Below are 21,143 nucleotides of genomic sequence, written 5' to 3' on the forward strand. Positions count from 1 at the left end.
CTCTTTCTCACTTTCCCCCTCTTTATTCACTGGACTCACTTTAGAAGGTTGAGTAAAACCGGCAGTTCAGCTCCATTGGAAACGTTGTGGTTTCATTTTTACAAAGGTTGGGGGTTCATGGGACCCCCAAAAGAATCCTCCCAGAGAATCAGCAATAGATTGAGTTTATTTGTAAAATCGATTCTGCCTTTGTTCTAGAAATTTTCTTTCTGTCTTTCCGGCCTTCCTTTTGCATGCATGTCAGCTGCCTCAGGAGGTCATTGGTTCTGACTCTCACTCTGGGCCTCCCCAAGGTCTGACTGCCCCCAGCCTTATGCCAGGTACCCAGATAAAGTCTCTGCTTGGAGTGGGGCAGCCAGTCAATTAGGATCCTCATTCTCGGTTTGGGGCCTCGTATCTTCAGATGTTCAGGTTTAACTAAAGGAACCCCAAGGAAAAGGGAAACGGGGACTTTGGTGGCCTTGCTTTATCTGATCCCCTTTACCCCAAGGTCAGGATAGGTAGTCAAATGGCTATGGGGGCACACAGCAGTAACAGGTACCTTTTAAACACCTTACAGCCTCTGCCTAGGGCGCTGGAGAGCATAAGACAGCAATAACCGAGGCCTTGGTGCCTGGCCGCAGCCTCCATCATTCTTACCTCTTTTGGTGTGTTCATGCAATTGTCTGTGTCTGTACTTGGAAGACCTGTGTGGGAGGTATAGGTGTTTGACCCCCAGCTCAAGTTTGGTTACTGGATCCCAAGATCTGAGCACAGGCTTGGGCACAGCTACAAGGGTCATCATCCTTTTGATGACATCAGACCCTTTCCTTTCCCCTTGTCTTCCCTCTAAAGTGCTGAGCAGGCCAGAGCACCTTCAAAAGGCCCCCTCTCTTTCCCTTGCAGCACCCCCTCCCAATCACCAGCAGGTAAAAGCGTGTGTAAATGCAGAATTGGCAGCCTCCGCAGAACTTTGCTTGGCTGTAGCATTACCTATTAACCAGAAAGTTACTTCTTCCTCTCCCAGGCCCACTCAGACCCCCTTTCCAAGGAAAATCCTTGTGTGTTTGCTTAAAGAGGGAAAGTTATGTATGTGACTTGGGCAGGGACAGCTCTTGGGGTCTCCAAAGAGGGTGAGGGGGCAGGTGTTTCTGTAAGGCCGAAGGAGGCAAAAAATCTCGGGAAACTCACCGTTTGCGCCGAAAAGGAAAAAAAAATCAACAGCAACCCATAATCGCTCTCATTTCAGCTTAGTCACCCCCACCGTGCTTCAGTTGGGCGGCGGGGGCGATCGAAGCTGCAGTTTTATAGCTGTAGAGGAAAGAACTCGTAAAATGCTAACAGCTTTTATGCGCTGCGGCATAAACAACAACAGACTCCGGCTTTATTGCGTTTTATAGTTTGTTAAAGAGTTTACAGCCGTTTTTTTGGGGGCTGGTTACCCAGCCAATTCCCTCCACACGATAGTTAAACCTTTATCAATAATAAGGAAATTGATCATTAAAGCCTTAAATATGACTACCTCGTTTGTTTGAAAATATGTTTAGGAGAGGAAGCTGTATGATTTGATAACTTGTATTAAAATACCAATTACATTTATAGGACCTTTTAAAACTCGGCGCAATTAAACCGTGTTCTTTTACATTTTTCCGAAGCGACCCTGACATTTAGAAAGACTCCAATTGCCTCGTTAAAATCGCGAAATTAACAGCGTGCCTACGCCAGGCGCAGCGTTGTGGATGCGTGTGCGCATGGTGTTTTTCCGTGACTCCCCCACATCAGTCTTTGGGGGTGGTCTGCGAAGGTATTTGATTTGTTGTGAGGCAAGAGATATCTCATTAATGTAGGTAGTTAAACAGATTTAATCCGTATTCGTTCTCTCTTTCCCCCTCCCTCTCCCCCCTCTCCCCCTCTCTCCCTGGGTGTTTTTTTTTTTCCCTTCCCCTCCTTTTTTTCCTGCCCTCTCCTCACTCCCTGGCGCTCTCTCGCTCTAGCTCTCTCTCGCACTCGCTCTCTCTCGCTCTCACCCTCGCTCTGCGTTCTGTCCGGGAGGAGTACCCAGAAGCCAATAGGATGCGGGGTCTCTAATGGATGCAAATGATGGTGAAAAGACGGGGCAAAATATGAAACAACTCATTTGGAGGGAAGTAAATCACCGAAAACTGTTTATGAACTGGCATCCCTTCTTCGAAATGTAAAGCGAGGACCTCTTTAAGTGGCGGTATATTTTTGTTTGGGGGGTGGGGGGTGGGGGGAGGGCGAACGAGCGAGCCGCGGCTGCCATGCAGGCTTAGACTTTTGCAGGCTTCGCTCTTCTATTCCTGGAAATCACAAAAAGTGTGGCGGCTTCGAGATCTTCTTCGCCTTTTCTTTCTTTTCCTTCCTTCCTTCTTTCTTTTTTCCCATCCTCCTCCCTTTTCCTCTCCTTTCCTGGCGAGGGTGACTAGGAGCCGGCGAATCCGCGTTTTTTTTCTCTCTCTCTCTCTCCCTCCCTTTCCCCCTCCCCACCCCCTCCCCAACAGCCCCCAACTACAGCCTGCGCCGCCGCCGCCGCCTCAAAATTCAATAAAATGAGCTCTTATTTCGTCAACTCACTGTTCTCCAAATACAAAACCGGGGAGTCCCTGCGCCCCAATTATTATGACTGCGGCTTCGCCCAGGACCTGGGCGGCCGACCCACCGTGGTGTACGGTCCCAGCAGCGGCGGCAGCTTCCAGCACCCGTCGCAAATCCAAGAGTTCTACCACGGGCCATCGTCGCTGTCCACGGCTCCCTACCAGCAGAACCCGTGTGCCGTGGCGTGCCACGGGGACCCCGGCAACTTCTACGGCTACGACCCGCTGCAGCGCCAGAGCCTGTTCGGTGCGCAGGATCCAGACCTGGTGCAGTACGCAGACTGCAAGCTCGCGGCCGCCAGCGGCCTGGGCGAGGAGGCCGAGGGGTCTGAGCAGAGCCCGTCGCCCACACAGCTCTTCCCCTGGATGCGCCCTCAAGGTGAGCTCCCGTCGGGCCTGCCGGGGTGGGAAGGGGCCAGGAGGGCCCCAGGCCGGCGGGGGGGAGGGGGCGAGCAGGCCTGGAGCATCTTTAGCTCCTAGAGGACTTGTGGGCTCCGTTCCAATCACCTACCTCTTCTCCTTTCCTTCCCACTTTCTTTTCTTTTTTCCCCCTTTTCTTTATGCTTCCTTTGAAGGGGGGGTCGCTAAGCGAATTTCCTGAATCCATAAACCCCTCACCCTCCTTTACTTTTCTTCTTCTCCCCCCTCTCCCCCTTTTACTGTTTTATGGGGGCTGTGGAGAAAGAGTGGTGGGAGTGGGGGCGCTCAACGTTTGCACTTCTCAATTGCTTTATAGTTTAATTACCCTGAAGAAACTTTTCTTCTGGGGCAGAGGCTCTGGGGGCTTTTCAAGGTGGGTTCACGGGTCCCCACTCTGGCTTTTTATTCTTTCTCCATTCTCTACATCCTTCCTCCTAAACTTTATGGCACTTTTAATATATTTGAACACCCCCCCCGTTCTGGTTCTGGTTACCAGGGGAAGGGGCTCCCCCTTTTTGGCCCCCGCAGATTCAGTGCTGTCTAGTCCCCCTCAGCCCCCCCTCCCTGCTGACCGCGGCCTCCGCGCGCTCCCTCCCACCCCCTGCTTAAGGGTCCCCTGCCCTCATTATCCTGGTCTCCTAGGCTGGTTCACGAATCTTCCAACCTTCTCTGTCTCTGCCCCCTCCCCCACCGTCCCCTCTGTCTCGCCCTTTCCCCCATTCCCAGCAGCCGCCGGACGCAGGCGAGGCCGCCAGACCTACAGCCGCTACCAGACCCTGGAGCTGGAGAAGGAGTTCCTATTTAATCCCTATCTGACTCGCAAGCGGAGGATCGAGGTATCGCACGCGCTGGGACTGACAGAGAGACAGGTCAAAATCTGGTTCCAGAACCGGAGAATGAAGTGGAAAAAGGAGAACAACAAAGACAAGTTCCCCAGCAGTAAATGCGAGCAGGAGGAGCTGGAGAAAGAGAAGCTGGAGCGGGCGCCAGAGACCGCCGCCGAGCAGGGCGATGCGCAGAAGGGTGACAAGAAGTAGGCTCCAGCTGGGACTGCTTGGGCCGGGGCTTGCCCGCACGTCCGCCGGTCCCTCCCGCGACCACGCCGCTGTCGCTCGCTCCCCCGCCTCCGAGAGCTCCGGCCCCGCGAGCGGAGCCAGGAGCTGGGCCTCCCACCGCAGCGTCCCCCGCCGCGCCAGTCCCCGCTAGTGGTAGTATCTCGTAATAGCTTCTGTGTGTGAGCTACCGTGGATCCCTTCTCTTGGGGGCCAGGGGGGGAAAAAAGAAAAGGATTTTAAACAAGGACTCCCTCGCCCTGCGAGGGTGAGCGACTGCTGCCTGCCAGAGCCCCCTCGCCCCCGCCCCATGTAAAAAAGCCTCTTTGTGCAATGGTCTTTTTCCTTTGAACGTGCTTCTTTGTAATGACCAAGGTACCGATTTCTGCTAAGTTCTCCCAACAACATGAAACTGCCTATTCACGCCGTAATTCTTTCTGTCTCCCTCTCACTTTCTCTCTCTCTCTCTCTTTCTCTCTCTCACCGCGTCCTCATCTTTCCTCGCAACCCCGCTCCCCGCTGCCCTCCCTAGCTCGCTGGCTTTCTCTCTTGCTTCTCTCTTTTCCTCCTGTCCCCCCCCCCACTCCTTTGGTTTGACAATTTTGTCTTAAGTGTTTCTCAAAAGAGATTACTTTAGTTAGCATGCGCGCTGTGAGCAATTGTTAAAAGTGTTCTTAGGTTTGCTGTGAAGAGAATGTATCCTGTATCCGTGAATTGCTTTATTGGGGGGAGGGAGGGCTAATTATATATTTTGTTGTTCCTCTATACTTTGTTCTGTTGTCTGAGCCTGAAAAGGGCGGAAGAGTTACAATAAAGTTTACAAGCGAGAACCCGAGACTGGCCCGGGGCCGGCGCTCCTCATTCGCTCCCAGGCGCCTTGCAGGGCTGTGGGGGGAGCTGGTCAGCAGGCTGCAGGGCTGGCCTAGGCTAGGTCGCAGAGAGGAGGGGGCGGGGGCTGGAAGCAGGTGGTGCGAGTCCCCGGGCCCAGAGGCGCAGGGGGTGAGGGAGGCGGCTGCACGTGATTGGAGGAGAGAGGATCGAGGGAGGGGAGCCAGGAGAAACCCCCTCCCCTTGCGTTCCGTGGTTGCTGGGCCCGGGAGACTCCAGCGCCCAGGCCGCTCTGGAGAAGAGAAGTGTCCAAGCTGGTGTCTAGTATCCCCTGTCACTTCTCTCTTTGTTTCCGTGTCCTGGGAGGTGAGGACATAGGAGGAGATGGAGTAGGCTGCAGAGTTTATATTTCCATTTTTCTCGGACTCAGGTTGGGGAAGCAGGAGCAGAGGGAAGAGGTGCCTCCCTACTTCCCCTGTCTGGGACGTCGCCACTTTCTCCCAGTCTCTAGGCCGCGGTTTGCCGCAGCCTTCCTTCCTTCGTTGCCTCTGCCTCGCTGGCAGCCACGCTCCACTGAGTGAGGCATCCGCCTTCCGGAACCGGGAAAGCAGCGAGCCGGACCCAAACTGCCCTCCTCCCTTCCTTTTGCTCCCCACCCCCATTCCATTCTTTTTTAAAAATATTTTTTATATCTTTTTTATCGGCAACGCTTTTATTTCTTTAGTCACCAGAAATCTCAGAGTCCAATGCCTGCTTGGTTGGATTCCTGCCTTAGGAAAGCCTTGATCGACATCCAGTCACTACCGCTGGGGCACTAAGGGACAACCGGGAGGCCAGGCTCACCTCGTTTTAGGAGAACAGCAGCAGCCCGGATGAATTAGCCTGGATTAATAAATACTCGGCCAGCACCCACCCACCAAGTTGCGAACATTCAATCCCTGCGTCTGTCTCTCGCTCTGTAACCGGCTGGGGGAAATGGGTGGCGGGGGGTGACAACACGGATCGCTCAGAGGTTATTTATTTTCCCTTGCACTCAATTCCTTCCTCCCCAAATCACGCCTGCAAGCTGCCTCCAGCCCGCGGGGGTCGACAGCGGCCCTTGAGCCCCCAGCCCCAATCCGCAGAGCTTGGCCTTCCCATTCATTATTGATCATATTTTATAAATCCAACGCCACACAATTTTTTCCACATTACTGAGAGCCTCCGGGAGGCCGTCACATCATTGGCCGAGGGGGTATCACGTGGGCCGAGGTCACGTGGTCCGGAGAGGAAAAAGGGGGTCCTTTTTGGTGTAAATCTGGACTCTAATTCTGTAATATATCAAGGAATCTCGTAAAACCGACACTAAAACGTCCCTGACTACAAATCATCCGGCCAAATTATGAGTTCATTGTATTATGCGAATGCTTTATTTTCTAAATATCCAGCCGCAAGTTCGGTTTTCGCTCCAGGAGCCTTTCCCGAACAAACTTCTTGCGCCTTTGCTTCCAACCCCCAGCGCCCGGGCTATGGAGCAGGTCCGGGCGCCCCGTTCTCCGCCTCGGTGCAGACACTGTACCCCGGCGGGGGGGGCATGGCGGGCCAGAGCGCGCCGGGCGTCTACGCGGCCGGCTACGGGCTCGAACCGAGTTCCTTCAACATGCACTGCGCGCCCTTTGAGCAGAACCTCTCCGGGGTGTGTCCGGGCGACCCCGCCAAGGCGGCTGGCGCCAAGGAGCAGAGGGACTCAGACTTGGCGGCCGAGAGTAACTTCCGGATCTACCCCTGGATGCGAAGCTCAGGTAACGCCGCGCACCCAGATGTCCCGAGCCGCAACGTCCCGGCCACAGTCCCCGGAAGGTCCCCCTTCCCCGCAGAGGACCCCTCTCTATGTGCAGGATACTCCCGGCTGCAGCTCGGCCATTGCCGCGCCGTTTAAGTCTGGGCTGGGACCCCGCGCGCCGCCCCCACCCCCAGTTTTGCTTGGTGCTTTCAGGTCCTGGCGGATCTCTTTTTTGCCGACGCTACAGCGCTCAAAGCCCCCAGACCGCCCCCAACCCTTCCTCCGGGCCTTTTAGCTTTAAATATTTATCAGCAGCGCCGGCACGGGCTGGAGACGAGGCCGTTTGTCTTGCCTAGGAAGACTGGGGTTTGCAGAGAATAGCCATTAGGGTCTCCCCCCGCCCCCGCCCCGTTCCCTGCCTGAGAGCTCAGTTCTGGGTGTGTCCCCCCAGCCCTAGCTCCGATAAGATATGGAGGAGGGGGTCATGGCACTAAGCAATTCTCCCCTCCCCCTTCCTTTCCAGCCAACCCCGCTCCCCCATTATTCCCATCAGGACAATTAGAGGTGGGCTCTAGAGGCCTGGCGGAAGGAGGGGGTACAGAAGAACTGAGGACCCAGCCAAAGACATAGAGTCAGAGAAAGGTGAAGGGAGTTCATCTGAGGCCCAGAGCTATGAGTCTATTGACTCCTTCTGGCCCTGGTGGACTTAGGAGGGTGGGCTGGAAAAGAGGCAGAGGCCTCATGACAGCATAGCTTTTCAGGTGCTTTTCCTAGGACTCCGTGGACTCGGGGAACAGCCAAGTATGGAGATGCCACTCCAGAAGGATGACTTTCCTTTTGGGGGGAGGGCTAGGACTCTATGGAACAGAACCAAGACTAGGGAGTGTAAGCTACCCAGCAGCTGCTTTAGGAACCACACCAAGGTCTCCTCCAAATCCCCCTCACATATCCTTTTGTACATTTCCTCAAGGCAGATGGGCTTGGTAGCCCCAACTCCAAGGCTCAGAAGATCCAACACTATATTATGGTCAGAGACTCTCAGACTGATCAGGGTTGGAGGCCAGGAGCAACCCAGTTCTCACATCATGAGTATTGCTGATCAGGGTTTCTATTACTTACCCTGTGATTGAACTGACTTTCTAGTTCCATTACCAAAGCCCCCACCCCAAACACTTTAGCTTGGCTTATTTCTGACTTGAAATTATGTCACCTAGCCCCTCCTCTCTCCGGTCCCCTTCCTAGGGGGGAGCTCTCCTCAGGTTCTGGGTCTAAGCTGAAAGTTGTCAGGTACCCTTCAGCCTCAAGGCAAGAACCTTCACCTTCCTCTCTCATGTAGGCCATGGAGCTTCCTTTCTCCCTTGTAGTCCTGGAGGTCTAAAGATTGTTTCAGACAATGGGGTTATCTGGGCAGGAAGGCAGGCAGGTAGCCAGGCCTTGCTTGACACTTACTGGGAAAGAGTCATTGGAATGCAACTGCTGTTAGACTAATAATTTCAAGGTCCAGGGACATAAATTCTTGCCTCTTGCCCATTCCATGACGGGTCTGGGTGGGGACTGGGCTTAAGAAGCCCTTTTGTTCCTTTTCTTTTCTTCTCAGACCAGGCCTGGAGTCCCCATTCTGGGACACTAATATAGTGTCCTGAACTCCTTACCTCAAAGGCCATCTGGAAAGGAAACGGTAGATTTGGAGCCCCTGGCCCCAGAAAGTGAGTGGGGATTAATTTGCCCCCATTCTATGCTAGCCCCTTAGGAACAGAACCTTCAGGAGCCAGCAGTTGCTATCTACCTGGCTTTCAGAAGCTCCAGGCTGAGAAAACCACCCTTCATGGATGATAGGACTATCTGGTATGAGGGGGCTGACCTGTAAGCCCAACACTTGGCACTTGGAAGGCTGAATTAGAATTAGAATTAATCCTTCAATTAGAAGGATTGCTACAAGATTGAAACAACCCAGAGGCTACATTAGCAAGACCCCCCCCCTTGAAAAGCAAAACAACTCTTGTGGACACACACACACACACACACACACACACACACACACACACGAAAAGAAAGAAAACAATGCTTGCCCTGAGAAGCTTGGAAATTTTTCTGCAGATGGCAGAGAGAGGGGGTACCATGAAGTGTAGAATAGGCTATGAAAAATGTTAATTTGGTTCCAGCAATATAGTCTTTTTCTGCCCTCAGACTTCAAACCAACTAGGTAGGAGGTGGGAATTTTCTTGATGTTTTTCACACACTGATTTTTTTTTTCTATTTCTCTCTCTCCTAAATACTGCGAGTAGGGACTGACCGAAAGCGGGGCCGCCAGACCTACACGCGCTACCAGACACTGGAGCTGGAGAAGGAGTTTCACTACAACCGCTACCTGACTCGGCGGCGGCGCATAGAGATCGCGCACGCGCTCTGCCTCACCGAAAGACAGATCAAGATCTGGTTTCAGAACCGGCGCATGAAGTGGAAAAAGGAGAACAAAACATCTGGCCAGGGTGTCACTGGCCAGGACAAGGCTGAAGCAGAGGAGGAGGAAGAAGAGTGAGGGACAGAAAAAGGAGAGAGAATAGAAGAAGAACCCAATTCTGAGAACTGAAGCATGAATCTCAAATAAGGGGGAAAACTGTTTAAATGAAGCAGTTAAAAAAAAAATAAGGAGATGGATGAAATTTGGGCTTCTCAACACTGTAAAAGAAATACTACCTATGGGGAAGTGTGTTGTCTGTTTTTGTACAGTATGGGAAGGACATTATCGGCCTGCTTCATGGCTTTCTGGAATGTGCCTCCCCTTTTCTATGTTGCTAGTAAGGTCTCTGTAAAATCTTGCTGTTTTGTACACCCTCTATGGCACTGTCTTTGTGGACTGTGGTTCCTTGCCTACCCCATGCTTCCCAGTAGCAGCACTAAAAAGACCTTAGGGAGCCTCGAGGACCTCTAGTCCCTGCATCTGGTGCACTTGGCTGCTGATCCTGGCTCCTACCCGTTCCCTTGAGCCTCTTTCTGTATATCTGAAGTATGGAGAATAAAACAGGATTAAAAATCTACAGACTCTGTACTTTCTGTCTCCCCGTGGCTGGGAGGGGTAAGGGTTGGTAGTGGGTGGGTGTCTCGGAGCCCCTCTACTGGCCTTTGCTTTTATTTCCCAGATGCCCCCCCTGCTATAGATACTGCCAACTAATGAACCCCAACCTCTCTCTCTCTTTATACTTCCACCAAAGCACACGATTTCCATATTTACAAGCTGACAGTACACAAATGTATGCACTATTACAGTCACAAATAAACACAGACATCCATATATTCACAAATAGACATACAGGCTTCCACACCATCCCGGCTCCATGCCCAGAACACATGCGTTCACATTAACACACACTCACAAGTAAACATGCATTCACAGCCACTCACAGACACATCGATGCACACCAACGTACATTAGCACATTGGATTCTAAACAGAGACTCACATTTGCCCCCCAGGAAATCCATCCTTGAGACCATATGCTCAGCTACTCACTCCCAAAATGGAAAACACCCCCCCCCATTTAAAAGCTTCCAGTTTCACGCTTTTTCTTATCCAGGCCTTTAAATCAGACTATGAAATCTGAGCCTGGTGTCCAGCCACAAATATTGTGATGAAATCCAAAATGGTAGGCCTTGAAAAAGACATATGGAAGAAAAGCGAAGGGTGAACACCCCTATCCATCCCATCTCTGGAGCGGTTTGGGCAGAGGCCAGGACATCGAGTAGAGGTCTCTTGGCCCACCCAGTGCAACCTCCTTGCCAGGGTGCTTACAGCTTTCTGCTCAGTAGGCAAACATTTTCGGTCAGTGTGTTTTTAAAAATTTATTTCAATTTATTTTTAGTTTATGTATCAAAATCTATTTCATTTGTGATTGACAAGGGCTATCCATATGAAACTTTAAAACTATACAAAAAAAAAAAAAAAACAGTCCCGTGAGCGAGAACCGAGCGAGTTTACCGGGCTGGGGTGGCCGAGGTGGCCGCAGCAAGCTTGGCGGCGACGCCGACCGCCAGGGCTTCCTCTGTGATGTTCAGCCTGCTCTTGAGTGCCGCCAACCTGGAACCTTCTGAGGGGCATACACAGGGGAGGGGAGGGAGAAGAAAAAAATAAAATTTAAAAAGGTGGTTATTTCGTTTTCTACATTAAGTCACCAGAAGTCCAACCTAAAATGTAGGGGTTTTGTTTTTGTTTTTTTCTTGTTTTTGTTTTTGGAAACTGGAAAAGCAGAGTGAGTTATTATTAAATTTTGTAAACCCTTGATTGCTGGACAAAACCCTAAACGATAGTGTCTTTACACCTAGACCTGCGGTGCTGAGTTTTAATATTTATTCGTTTGAAACCCTCGATTGTTCAAAGGGCGCCATCTTAAACCGAAAGGGTTTGAGAAAGGTGGTTGGTTTCCGGAAAGGTATGCTTAATTTGAATTTGTAAGAAAAGGCCCTAAAAACCTGCTGCTTCAATTTGTAAGAAAAGGCCGTAAAAACCTGCGGCTTCCCCAGTACCACCGCAGCAACCCCTGGAGAGAGCAGGGGTTTCTGCTAGTGAAGAGTAGGCGTTTAGGCGGGAGAGGCCGCGATCTTTCTTCTTCCTCCCCCAGTTTCTGGGGTGCTGAGGTGGAGAATCTGCTTGTTAGACTAATCGGGTTTGGCCCCCATCCAGGACACCTTCTCTCCAGAGGCAAAAACTAGACCCTGAGGGCTGCCTCCCCGCCCCCCACACACCTGCAATGCTGCAAGCCTCACAGGTGGGGGAATCCCACAGTCTCGAAGGTTAGGAATGGGGGCGGGCGTTCAGAGCAGGAGAGGGGGTATAGGAGCTTTCTTTTTGCCACGATGCAGATAGCGGCATCCAACACCCGCTGGTGCTCTTGCCTCACCTTCCTATTGCCTCAGGACAGCCCCATGTGAAAGATTGGGGGGGGGATTTTTACTATAAAAGACAGGCAGAGCTCTTGAGGAAAAAGTGGAGGTTCCAGAGAAAACCCCGGTTCTAGCTGGACCTCGATGGCTTCTCCACCCTGAATTCTTGCACCCCAAATCTCACCCCGTCTCAGATTGGGGTTTCCCTAAAAAGAGAAGGGGAAGAAAAGAAGATGGCGACTGAGAAAAGGGTTGCTGGTGGAGCAGCCATGAAGAAATGCAATAAATTCCTTGTTGTTTTATGAAAATTTACAACTTTGTGATAGAAGTTTATGAGTGGTTGGATCCAGCGATTGGCCGGCGCCGGTCATGTGGCCGGGCGATCGTGAACATGAACTTTTTATCATTTCCCTGGTGGTTATAATGCAGCATTCTTTTGGACACCACACCTAGGTCGGAGCACTGCCGTCCTTCAGGGCTCCAGCCTCTTGATATTTTTATACCTCAATATCAGTTCGATAGAGCAAAAGAGAGAGAGAGAGGAAGAGAGAGGGGGGAGAGAAGAGTGAGTGAGAGAGGAAAGGAGGGGTGGGAATTACACAAAAGAGAGAACCAAAAATAATTTTGATTCCTAAGTTAATTTGCTCGCTGGTCTGGGATTTTTAGTCATCATGAAGGGTCAATGGACAATCTGCCCAGGACTGAAGCCTGATACAATTTTTCAAAGCCAGAACTTACTCCATTTTCTATGCAAATGTCAGAAAAGCGAAACAACCTCTCTCTCAAGTCTGAGAGGGGGAAACGACGGCTCTCAGGTTGGGACAATATTATCTGGAAGCTGAAGAAGAAACCGAACGCTCCCTTTTCCCTCCCTCCCCACCCATTTGAATCCGGAGAAAGAAAAAAAATAACCCAAGTTCTGCAAAGGTAAGGGAGATTCTACAATTCTTATTCTTTTGCATCGTTTTTTGCAGGGGGTGGGGCTTAGGTTTTTCTCCCCCCTCCCCCCATCCCAAGACCGGGTTGAACCCCACCTCTGGGCGCTGCTGGGTGAAGCTTCCCAGGAAATTTTGTGGTAAAGAGAGGGGTAGCTGCTTCCTGGAGGGGGAGCCGCTGCAGGGAAGATGGGGGGAGGAGGAACGGAAAGGGGCCTCGGAGGCCAGTTTGATGTTGCCTTTTTAGCTGGGAGATATCTCCAGCGAGGGGGCTGCGAAAGAGAGGGTGGGGTGTCTGAGCTGCAACCGAGCTGGCCAGTCGCTCTGGCCCTGGTGGGTTTGTGCTCACCTCCCTCCATCTCTCCCTGCTCCTGGCCTCCCCCGGTTGCCCCCATGCGGTTCTCTTGCCCAGTGTGGGTAAAGGCGATTCCTGGCTGCATTGGCACGAGGGGCGGTGGCGCTGAGGGACGTCTTGGTCTCAGTAGGGCCTGGAATCTCCGCAGAAGCCAGCCGAGGGCAAGGAGGCGGCTAGAGTGGCATAAAAAGAACAATTCACAGAGAAATGTTCGCTATCTTCCTTCGGAGACATTTCTGAAATTAAAGGGGTGTGGGTGAAGGAATCCAAAGCGAGGCAGATTCCCCAGGAAGCTAGCCGAAGACCGCCCAGGTCTCTTGCCACCCGCGCCGCCCAAGGGAGCCTCATCTGCAGGGAGAGAGTTTTGTGGTTTTAATGCGGTAGGTTAAAGTCTGTTGGTCTGTGTGTGATAGATTCTGTTGCTTGTGTTTTATTGATATAAAGGATGTGTGGATTTTGGTGGAGAAAATTGTGTATCTGATATGGAAGCATTTCAAACTTTCCTGGATTCAAATGTGGTGGTTGTGAAGTGGTTTTAGTATGCTGTTTCAGGCTTATACACAAAAATAAATTCGGCATGTGTTTTGGGGGTGGTGGTGGTGGCGGCGAGGAATACAAAACCTAACTAGAGAATCCTATGGTGTGTGGTGAAAAAGCCTGAGTTCAGTGTTGAATCCTGTCTCTCACGCCCAATTTTGGTTCCCAGCTTCCTGAGGGTGGGGGAGGGGGAGAACTGCTGAATATGAGACAGATTCTTAAAGTAGCTCTCAGGGTTCAGGCCCGATGGTGAGGGCTAAGAAATGGGGTGAAGGGTCTCTAGGGAAGCTATATGCTGAGAGATAAGTCACTCTGTCTGGGCACGGACAGGAGGCATTTTGATTTAGTTTGGTTTGCATGAACAGAGATTGACTGCCTTTCTGTTTTTTTAAAAGCCTGTGCGGGTCGTTCAGCCTCGGGCTCCTGGTTGTCTAGGATTTTAGGATCGGGGCAAGTGTGTGGCTACATTGGCTTCCTGATCTATTAGGAAGAGGAAACTCAGCCACTTGTGGCACAGAACTGGGGCTCCCTGGGGGGCCAGCTAAACATCTCTAGACACGGGCCTGGACTGGGCTCGCTGAAATACATTGGCTTCTTAGCAAGAGGAATTAAATTGCTAGCATCTAGGACGCTCGGACCGTATTCGCGACAGGAAAATCCTCCCAAACCCACTCAAAGTAAAGGTCTCTCCCCCCACCCCCTTAATCTTAGTGGATTATAGATCGTCCCTTAGACAATTTCCTCTGACCCAAATTATGCAGTTTGCTGCCATCTACCGTCCGTTCGGGGACAGGCGGCTTCGGCACAGCCAGCCTCTTGATGCTCCCCGAGCCCTGTGGGTTTGCTTGGAGGCCTGGCGCGGTTCGGTTCGGTGGGATTCTGGCCCATGCTGAAGCTCTCTACTGCGTCTTAATCTCCGGGTGTAGATTCGAAAACGGAATGAGTCTCTTGTCGCATTATCCTCAACCTTCTCTAGTCCTGCAGACCTCCACTCATCCCAGCCACAAACCTGGAGGCTGGCAGAGGAAGAGGAGTAGTAATACTGTAACCCACGGACAGGGGGTACTGAACCAAAGGGCTGAGGGTTCGGACCCACGACCCCCATCACTACCTAAGACACAAGACACGATTGGGCCTCTGAAGAGATGTGAGGCCAAATCTGTTCAAGGTTTATTTAGTTTTCTTCTCAGCCAAAGGAGGGGGGCCGGCCAAGGGAGGTGCCGTCCAGGCAGTTCCACTCGGTTGTTAAAACACAAACCCAGTCTGTATTCTTCCATTTGGTTTGTGGGTCTTGCCAATTCCTAAGCTGGTGAGTCTGTGCTGAAGGAGTTGGAATGAGTTTTCTGGAAACTGTTGGTGAGTGTTGGTTCCCCCCCCCCCAGTCTCTATCCTTTCAAGCGAAATCGACGCCAAAAAAAAAAAATTGCTTTGGTGGAAAATCGGGAGTGAGGAGAAACCATTAAAAAACCAAAACCTTTGTAATTTCCGTTCCCGTGGGACCCCTCACACCCGGTTAACGGAACCGCTTTCCCAGAAGGGGGTGGCTAGGGCTGGGTGCGCGCCTTCACCTCGGCGTTGGAGTCTTGGCCCCTGTCTCACCGGTTACTGATTAGCTCGGGCTTTCAAGCTTCAAGAGGAAGCTCTGGCTATCCCTTTCAAGGTGCGGTGGCTCTGGTTCCTGGGAGGGGACTCCAGGAAATTGCCTGCGGTGTCAGGCTGGCCTAGGTGTTACTAAGGTCTGGCTGGGAACTGGGGCTGTGTAGCGTTGGGGGCACACACACACCCCTTCCCTCCGAGGCCCGGCGCCATAGACTCTAGAGTCTGAGCCTCTCTCTGGAGCAGATCTTTAAGCTTTTTTCTTCCGCTTCGAGAGAGTGACTTTCTGGCCGGCTGGAAGGCCGGCTTAGTGAGTCTCTCTGCGGGAGGCCCCGAGGGATCTGGCAGGAAGGTCTGGGGCCCTCCTGAATTTTTTTCTTTTGGAGCAATCAGAAGGAAACATAGGGAGGGGAAGTCAAGCTACCACAGAGGCTTGAAACACTTCGGGGCTCTTAGGGTAAGGGTGAATCGAGAAGTGGCGAGAAGCCTCGCCCACTCCTCCTAGAAGATCAGAGAGGATGCCGCTCATTTGCATAATGGAAATGAGGTCTTTGTACCTCGATTTGGACCAGTCGATTTTAGGGCAGAGTGTCCACGTAAAGAGCCTCTTTCCAGTCTGTGGGAGCCACCACACTATACCACTGGGGAACATTTCAGACAACCAGAATCCAGGGGGAGAATTGGGTTTGAGAGATTTTCATCCTCCCCACCCCAGGTAAAGTTGGGGGTGGGTTAGGAGGTACCTATTATCCAAGGAGCTGGGTGGGAGTGGGGGTGGGGGTGGAGAGGGCTTTGTATCTTATAGGAAATAAGAAGCCTGGCTATTGTCTCACCTCCTCCTCATACAGGCAAAAGCCATTCCTAAGCTCACCTTCTGGAGATTTTCACTCCTGAGCTGAACATGACTTAGGCAACATTTCTCTGGGAGCTGGAATGTGCGTGCTTACCCACGGGACTGCAAACTCAAAGCAGAGAAAAGCACAATTATAAATCCTGCCTGTGGGGTATCAGGGCAATCCCTGTGCTGTGTCCCTGAGACTTGGTATATATTTACATCCCTCCCTTAGTGCGTTAAGGGGGCAACAACCCTGATGGAGAACTGGCTGATGCCTGCTGTGTATTTACATATTTCCCGTTGGAGGCAGACAAACTGAGGTGGATGGAACCACAGACAAATCAGTAGAGATCTGGCTCCAGAAACCAGGCGGTCTCTGGCCCAGCTCTGCCTGTCTGCTCTTTTTCCCAAACAAACGGATCAGATGAATAAACGCTCATAAATACCTCTGGGCTTAGATAAGAGCGATGAGGCGCTATTTCCTTTCATGCCCGACTCCAGGCGCCCTGGCCCTGCCCATAGTGGCTCCATCTCCAGACAGGCAACCTGCAGAGGTGAGGTTAATTTGGGGCTGCTACTCTAAAGGATAAAGCAATTATTTTCCTGCTTCTATCACAGGAGAAGGCCTCCTCTCTCACCTTCTCTTACCTTTTTAAAATTTTTAAACATGGGCAATTATACCATCTTTCCTGTGATGAGGACATTGTGACTAGGGAGAAGGGCTAAGGCCCAAGGCCCAGCCTCTGTGGCATGGGGGTGGGGGATGTAAATATTCTTTGGCATCCTAATCCCTTGCTGAAACAGCTCCTACTCCTCTCTCATTATGGACCCAGCCATTTCTATATTGGTACATTTCAGCTTTCTTCATCATTAGTAGGTCTGAGATTCTTTACCTCCCCCCATGGATTAAGGCTAAGAGAGACAGACATCCAGGGATGGTCTTTGTGGCACAAAGGGACAGCCTAGCAGTTGCTTTGAGTTCAAAGAGCTCCAGAGGCCACTTTGCAGCCAAATAAATCCTCATTCTTGACCATCCATCCTCAGCCCTATCCTGTTATCAATAGGCAGGGATGGGCCACAAAAAGGAGCCCAAAGAACAAGGCAGAGGTGGTTCAGCCTGGCCTGACTCTAACAGCATCTTTTACCCACTCAGTCCTCCCTACATTCGGGTTGGATGGGAGGTTGTTATTCTTAACTGTCTGGCCTGTGTGTGCATATTAGAATGTCAGAAACACAGTGCATCCACCAGCTGGAGAAAGGAAGAGAGCAAGAGAGCTTAGGTGTAGTCTTCTACTTCCAAGTTCTCACAGCAGCAAAGCAGGTGATACAAACACGAGGCATGAGAGGGGGACTGGAGAGTGGCTGACAGACAGACAGGAGGCTTGTGGGAATCCAGGGAGCTAGAGCAGGTATGCCAGTCAAGGATTGAAAGATGGTTAAGATGGTTACTGAGTCCCCAGGAGGACCTAGCAGCCTTCCTTCCTTACAAAACTAAATCTAAACCAAGTCTTAGGGATGGGGTTTCAAAAGGAATTGACAATTTATAGAGCGAACAGGAAAGAAAAGAAAGTTCTTTTCAATGGGCTCTCATCTGCAATATGAAGATCTGAAGAATCACTTTTTATTTTTATTTTTTTTCCAAAATAAGGTTTCTCTGAGTAACCCTGGCTGCCCTGGAACTCAATTTGTAGACTAGGCTGGCCTCGAACTCGGAAATCCTCCTCTCTCTGCCTCCCAAGTGGTGGGGTTAAAGGCATGTGTGCCTTGACTGCTCATATTTCTAAGAGGACAATTTCGTCTCTGTATCTAGATTTACTGGGACATCTTTATTCTAAAGATCTGTAGCCAGGGGTTATTCTTACATCATTTTGGAGTGAGAGGAGAGTATGAATTGAGTGGAGACAGAGTGAGAGTTGTAGGCAGAATAGAGATGCAGACAAAGTCGCATAGGCCGGGGTTCTATCTTACCCCTTCACGCTACATCACCAAATTTAGGGATTGTTAGTTTCTTTCTCCGGGCCCCATTCCCAGTCAAGACTGCAATCAGGCTGAGCTGAGCTGTCTTGGGCTTAAGGACCGGCTTGCCAGAAGCTACTAGCCTAGTGGAGCAGCCAGAGAGAGAAGCTTGGGCTCACATACCCCTGGCGTTTCTTTCTTCTGGGTCCTCTAGGCAAAGGGATCTGGCTTGCCCCCTCTAACCTTGGTTGTTGTGTAGAGGCAGGGATGTGATTAACCTAAGCTTGAAAAGGGGAAAGACAGACCTGATAAAGAGGACAAACGATTTTCCAAACCTGTGAAGGAGGATGTTTCTTCTTTCCCTGTTTCTAAAATGAAGGAAATTAGCGGACAACTCCGTTTCCCCTTTACCAGTACAAAACCCCTAGAAACAGATCTTGCCCCTTCATTTTCTCTCAACGAGATTCGTGGGCATTTACCCAGCCCTCCCTTAAGGGAACGGGCCCATGCAATGCAGGGGTTAACTTTTCTGAAAACACAATTAACTTTTCCCTATTCCTGCGTGGGGTAGGGGGAGGGGTGTATTTATTTCATCACTGGGGAATGGGGTGATCTCCATCCAAATGTTTCCTCCTCCCTCAAAAGCACAGACGCCTGTTTCGCAGATCCTACGTAGGTGGAGCAGAGAGAGAGAGAGAGAGAGAGAGAGAGAGAGAGAGAGAGAGAGAGAGAGAGAGAGAGAGAGAAAGGTTGATAGGTTTGTGCGCGGGTCCCTCGTGCAGGCTGCGCTCCTCCTGGGTGCTATTTGACAATTCCTGCCTCTGCCATTGGTCAGTGTTGGATCAGATGGTTGTATTTCCTTCTGGCCCTCACTGGCACCTCGCCATCCCCCCTCAGCTAAAACCCAATCTCGGCTATACTACTAATAGGCGCTGCGCTCGGACTATAAAACACAACAAATCATAAACCCGGTGGAGCAGCAGCGGCCGCGCGCGCCTCCCCTCCCGATGAGTTCCTATTTCGTGAACTCCACCTTCCCCGTCACTCTGGCCAGCGGGCAGGAGTCCTTCCTGGGCCAGCTGCCGCTCTACTCGTCGGGCTATGCAGACCCGCTGCGGCACTACCCCGCGCCGTACGGGCCGGGACCGGGCCAGGACAAGGGCTTTGCGGCGTCCTCCTATTACCCACCAGCCGGCGGCGGCTATGGCCGGGCGGCGCCCTGCGACTACGGGCCAGCGCCTGCCTTCTACCGGGAGAAGGACGCGGCCTGTGCCCTCTCCGGCGCCGACGAGCCTCCCGCGTTCCATCCCGAGCCACGGAAGTCCGACTGCGCACAGGACAAGAGCGTGTTCGGAGAAACCGAGGAGCAAAAGTGCTCCACGCCGGTCTACCCGTGGATGCAACGCATGAATTCGTGCAACAGTGAGTGAGACTTCCCGCTGTCCCTCGCGGGGGGGGGCTCCCTTGCAAGAAGGCAGAACTAGTGTCCCTCACCCCCACCCCACCCCATTCTCCCACTGGGAACTAGGTGGGCATCTCAGGAGATGGGGCAAGATTGGGTCCCTGCCTTCAGATCGGTTTTCTTGCCCGCAGAAGTTGCAAAGTTTGCAAAGTCCCAGCTGCACAGTAAGGCAGGGGGAGTAAGTGGGCTCGCCGAGAGAGTTAGGCCAGAGCTAGGATTGGTGGTCAGGAAGAGGACAGGGGACTCAGTCTCTGGTTTTGCTTTCCTCTGTGTCCTCCCCCTCTCCTATCTGGATCTGCCCGGGTCCCCCCACCCAAAGACCACTTCATTAAAAACAAGAGTGCGTCATGGGGTGGGGGTGGGGGTGACGCCGGCAAGGGCAAGTTTACTGGGTCTTGGACTGTATTTCTCTGGGGCTGGAGGTTGTCGGGGGCACGACTAGGGAGCGGTCAAACACTGGAAAGGGGTGGCAGTCTGGGGTTGGAGGAATAAGAGGGGACAGGCGGAGGGAGTGAGAGGGACAAACCGGCGCCTGGGTCTCAGGTTGGATTATTTGTCGGCTTCAAGTCCCAATTGATGTCCATTAGCCCTACACGAAAGTGAGGAGCTGTTAATGCGGACTATGGATCGATCCACGTCATTATGGATTAAAGGCCAGAATCTATCATCGAGTAGGGTAGGGAGAGCTGGATGGATAGAAAAGAAACGAAAGGAAAGGAAAGATGCAGCTAGTAGGAGACACACCTGGCCAGCCCCTCCCCCTAAGCTCAGGTGGGAATCCAACTGACCCTCCCCTCCCCCACCAAAAGTCTAGACAGAAAGAAAGCAGAGGCCTAGGAGACCAGGAGGGAATCTGGAGGGGGCGCTGGAGGAGTAGGAAAGGGGGACCAGGGAATGGGAGAAGGAAAGGAGGACCAGCTAGCATTACGTTTGAGGGCTGAGTGGGGGAGGGGCCTGTGGGCTTGGTGTGGTGCCCCCAGGCCTCAGTTTCTCCTCTCTGCGTAACAGGTTCCTCTTTTGGGCCCAGCGGTAGGCGAGGCCGCCAGACATACACTCGCTACCAGACCCTGGAACTGGAGAAGGAGTTTCACTACAATCGCTACCTGACCCGGCGGCGGCGCATCGAGATCGCGCACGCCCTGTGCCTGACCGAGCGGCAGATCAAGATCTGGTTTCAGAACCGGCGCATGAAGTGGAAAAAGGAGAGCAAGCTGCTCAGTGCGTCTCAGCTCAGTGCGGAGGAGGAGGAAGAAAAACCAGCCGAGTGAAGGTGCTGCAAAGGGAGGGGGGACACGAAGGGAGAGGCCTGTGGGGGAACCGAGGGCACCCGAAAGCCCCAGAAGGCTCTGCGGTCTGGGGAGTCTGGGGACTTGATCTCCAGCGCAAGACGGGCGGGGCCCAGCGCTCTCTGGGACGTCCCCGCCCGCAGAGCTCTTCCTGGGCGCTTGAAGGCTGCCTACCCAGCACCCCAGCGCCTCCTCCCTCCCCGAAGAACCCACCTTGGCCTGATCAGGCTCCCTGGTGAGAACTGAGAATCGGACTCACTTGATGTCTCCTGGAAGCAGAGCAGAATGCTCTTGTCCTTGTCGAGTCTCATTTCGTCCATGTCCCCCGTGCACGGTTCAATGGTAGATTCGCTGTCCCTCAGCAGGGACTTGAAAGACTCCCTTACCCCAGACTTGTCTCTCCTACCCCCTCCCCAAAGCCACTGGAAGGAGCACATACTACCTAGAAGTAAGAAGAGGAGCCTCAGAAGAAAACAAAGTTCTATTTTATTAATTTTCTATGTGTTGTGTTTGTAGTCTTGTCTTAGCTATGGACGTGAAATACTTCGGTAATAATATTAATATTATTAATAATGATTATGATGATGATAATAATAATAATAAAGATGTGAAAACTCGCAGCTCAATCACATCCAATCCTTCCCTGCC

At 52.0% G+C, this 21,143-nt stretch overlaps 4 protein-coding genes across 8 annotated transcripts in view; all 4 read left to right on the forward strand.

The window, feature by feature from the left end:
• Window positions 1-2,549: 2,549 nt before the first annotated feature.
• LOC113836562 (homeobox protein Hox-B8) lies at window positions 2,550-4,901 on the forward strand. The gene is made up of 2 exons (XM_027424221.2): window positions 2,550-2,973; window positions 3,741-4,901. The coding sequence occupies exons 1-2, from the start codon at window positions 2,550-2,552 to the stop codon at window positions 4,049-4,051; spliced, it is 735 nt and encodes a 244-aa protein (XP_027280022.1). The 3' UTR covers window positions 4,052-4,901.
• Window positions 4,902-5,914: 1,013 nt separating this feature from the next.
• On the forward strand, window positions 5,915-9,694 carry Hoxb7 (homeobox B7). The gene is made up of 2 exons (XM_027424226.2): window positions 5,915-6,675; window positions 8,942-9,694. The coding sequence occupies exons 1-2, from the start codon at window positions 6,276-6,278 to the stop codon at window positions 9,193-9,195; spliced, it is 654 nt and encodes a 217-aa protein (XP_027280027.1). The 5' UTR covers window positions 5,915-6,275; the 3' UTR covers window positions 9,196-9,694.
• Window positions 9,695-12,323: 2,629 nt separating this feature from the next.
• Window positions 12,324-21,126, forward strand: Hoxb6 (homeobox B6). 4 transcript variants are annotated; one of them, XM_027424223.2, is made up of 3 exons: window positions 12,324-12,460; window positions 18,677-19,169; window positions 20,218-21,126. In XM_027424223.2, the coding sequence occupies exons 2-3, from the start codon at window positions 18,755-18,757 to the stop codon at window positions 20,475-20,477; spliced, it is 675 nt and encodes a 224-aa protein (XP_027280024.1). In that variant the 5' UTR covers window positions 12,324-12,460; window positions 18,677-18,754; the 3' UTR covers window positions 20,478-21,126. The 4 variants fall into 4 exon arrangements, with proteins under 4 accessions (XP_027280024.1, XP_027280025.1, XP_027280026.1 ...); XM_027424224.2 differs by lacking the exon at window positions 12,324-12,460 and adding an exon at window positions 12,539-12,608; XM_027424225.2 differs by lacking the exon at window positions 12,324-12,460 and adding an exon at window positions 12,720-13,203.
• The window catches only part of Hoxb3 (homeobox B3), a 54,533-nt gene continuing 45,725 nt past the window's right edge, over window positions 12,336-21,143 (forward strand). For both annotated transcript variants that reach the window (XM_035447957.1, XM_035447958.1), the window contains exon 1: window positions 12,336-12,460. The gene's annotated coding sequence lies outside the window, so the exon portion shown is untranslated. The remainder of the gene's footprint in view (window positions 12,461-21,143) is intronic.

Source organism: Cricetulus griseus, chromosome 7, assembly GCF_003668045.3.
Source record: "Cricetulus griseus strain 17A/GY chromosome 7, alternate assembly CriGri-PICRH-1.0, whole genome shotgun sequence".
Classification (NCBI taxonomy): Eukaryota; Metazoa; Chordata; class Mammalia; order Rodentia; family Cricetidae; genus Cricetulus; species Cricetulus griseus.

Bases quoted from the DNA above. Each gene is read 5' to 3' on its own strand.
- LOC113836562 (XM_027424221.2), top strand. From the start codon at position 2,550: ATGAGCTCTTATTTCGTCAACTCACTGTTCTCCAAATACAAAACCGGG. The intron at 2,974-3,740 runs GTGAGCTCCCGT...CCCCATTCCCAG, and splicing joins CCCCTGGATGCGCCCTCAAG to CAGCCGCCGGACGCAGGCGA.
- Hoxb7 (XM_027424226.2), top strand. From the start codon at position 6,276: ATGAGTTCATTGTATTATGCGAATGCTTTATTTTCTAAATATCCAGCC. The intron at 6,676-8,941 runs GTAACGCCGCGC...TACTGCGAGTAG, and splicing joins CCCCTGGATGCGAAGCTCAG to GGACTGACCGAAAGCGGGGC.
- Hoxb6 (XM_027424223.2), top strand. From the start codon at position 18,755: ATGAGTTCCTATTTCGTGAACTCCACCTTCCCCGTCACTCTGGCCAGC. The intron at 19,170-20,217 runs GTGAGTGAGACT...TCTGCGTAACAG, and splicing joins ACGCATGAATTCGTGCAACA to GTTCCTCTTTTGGGCCCAGC.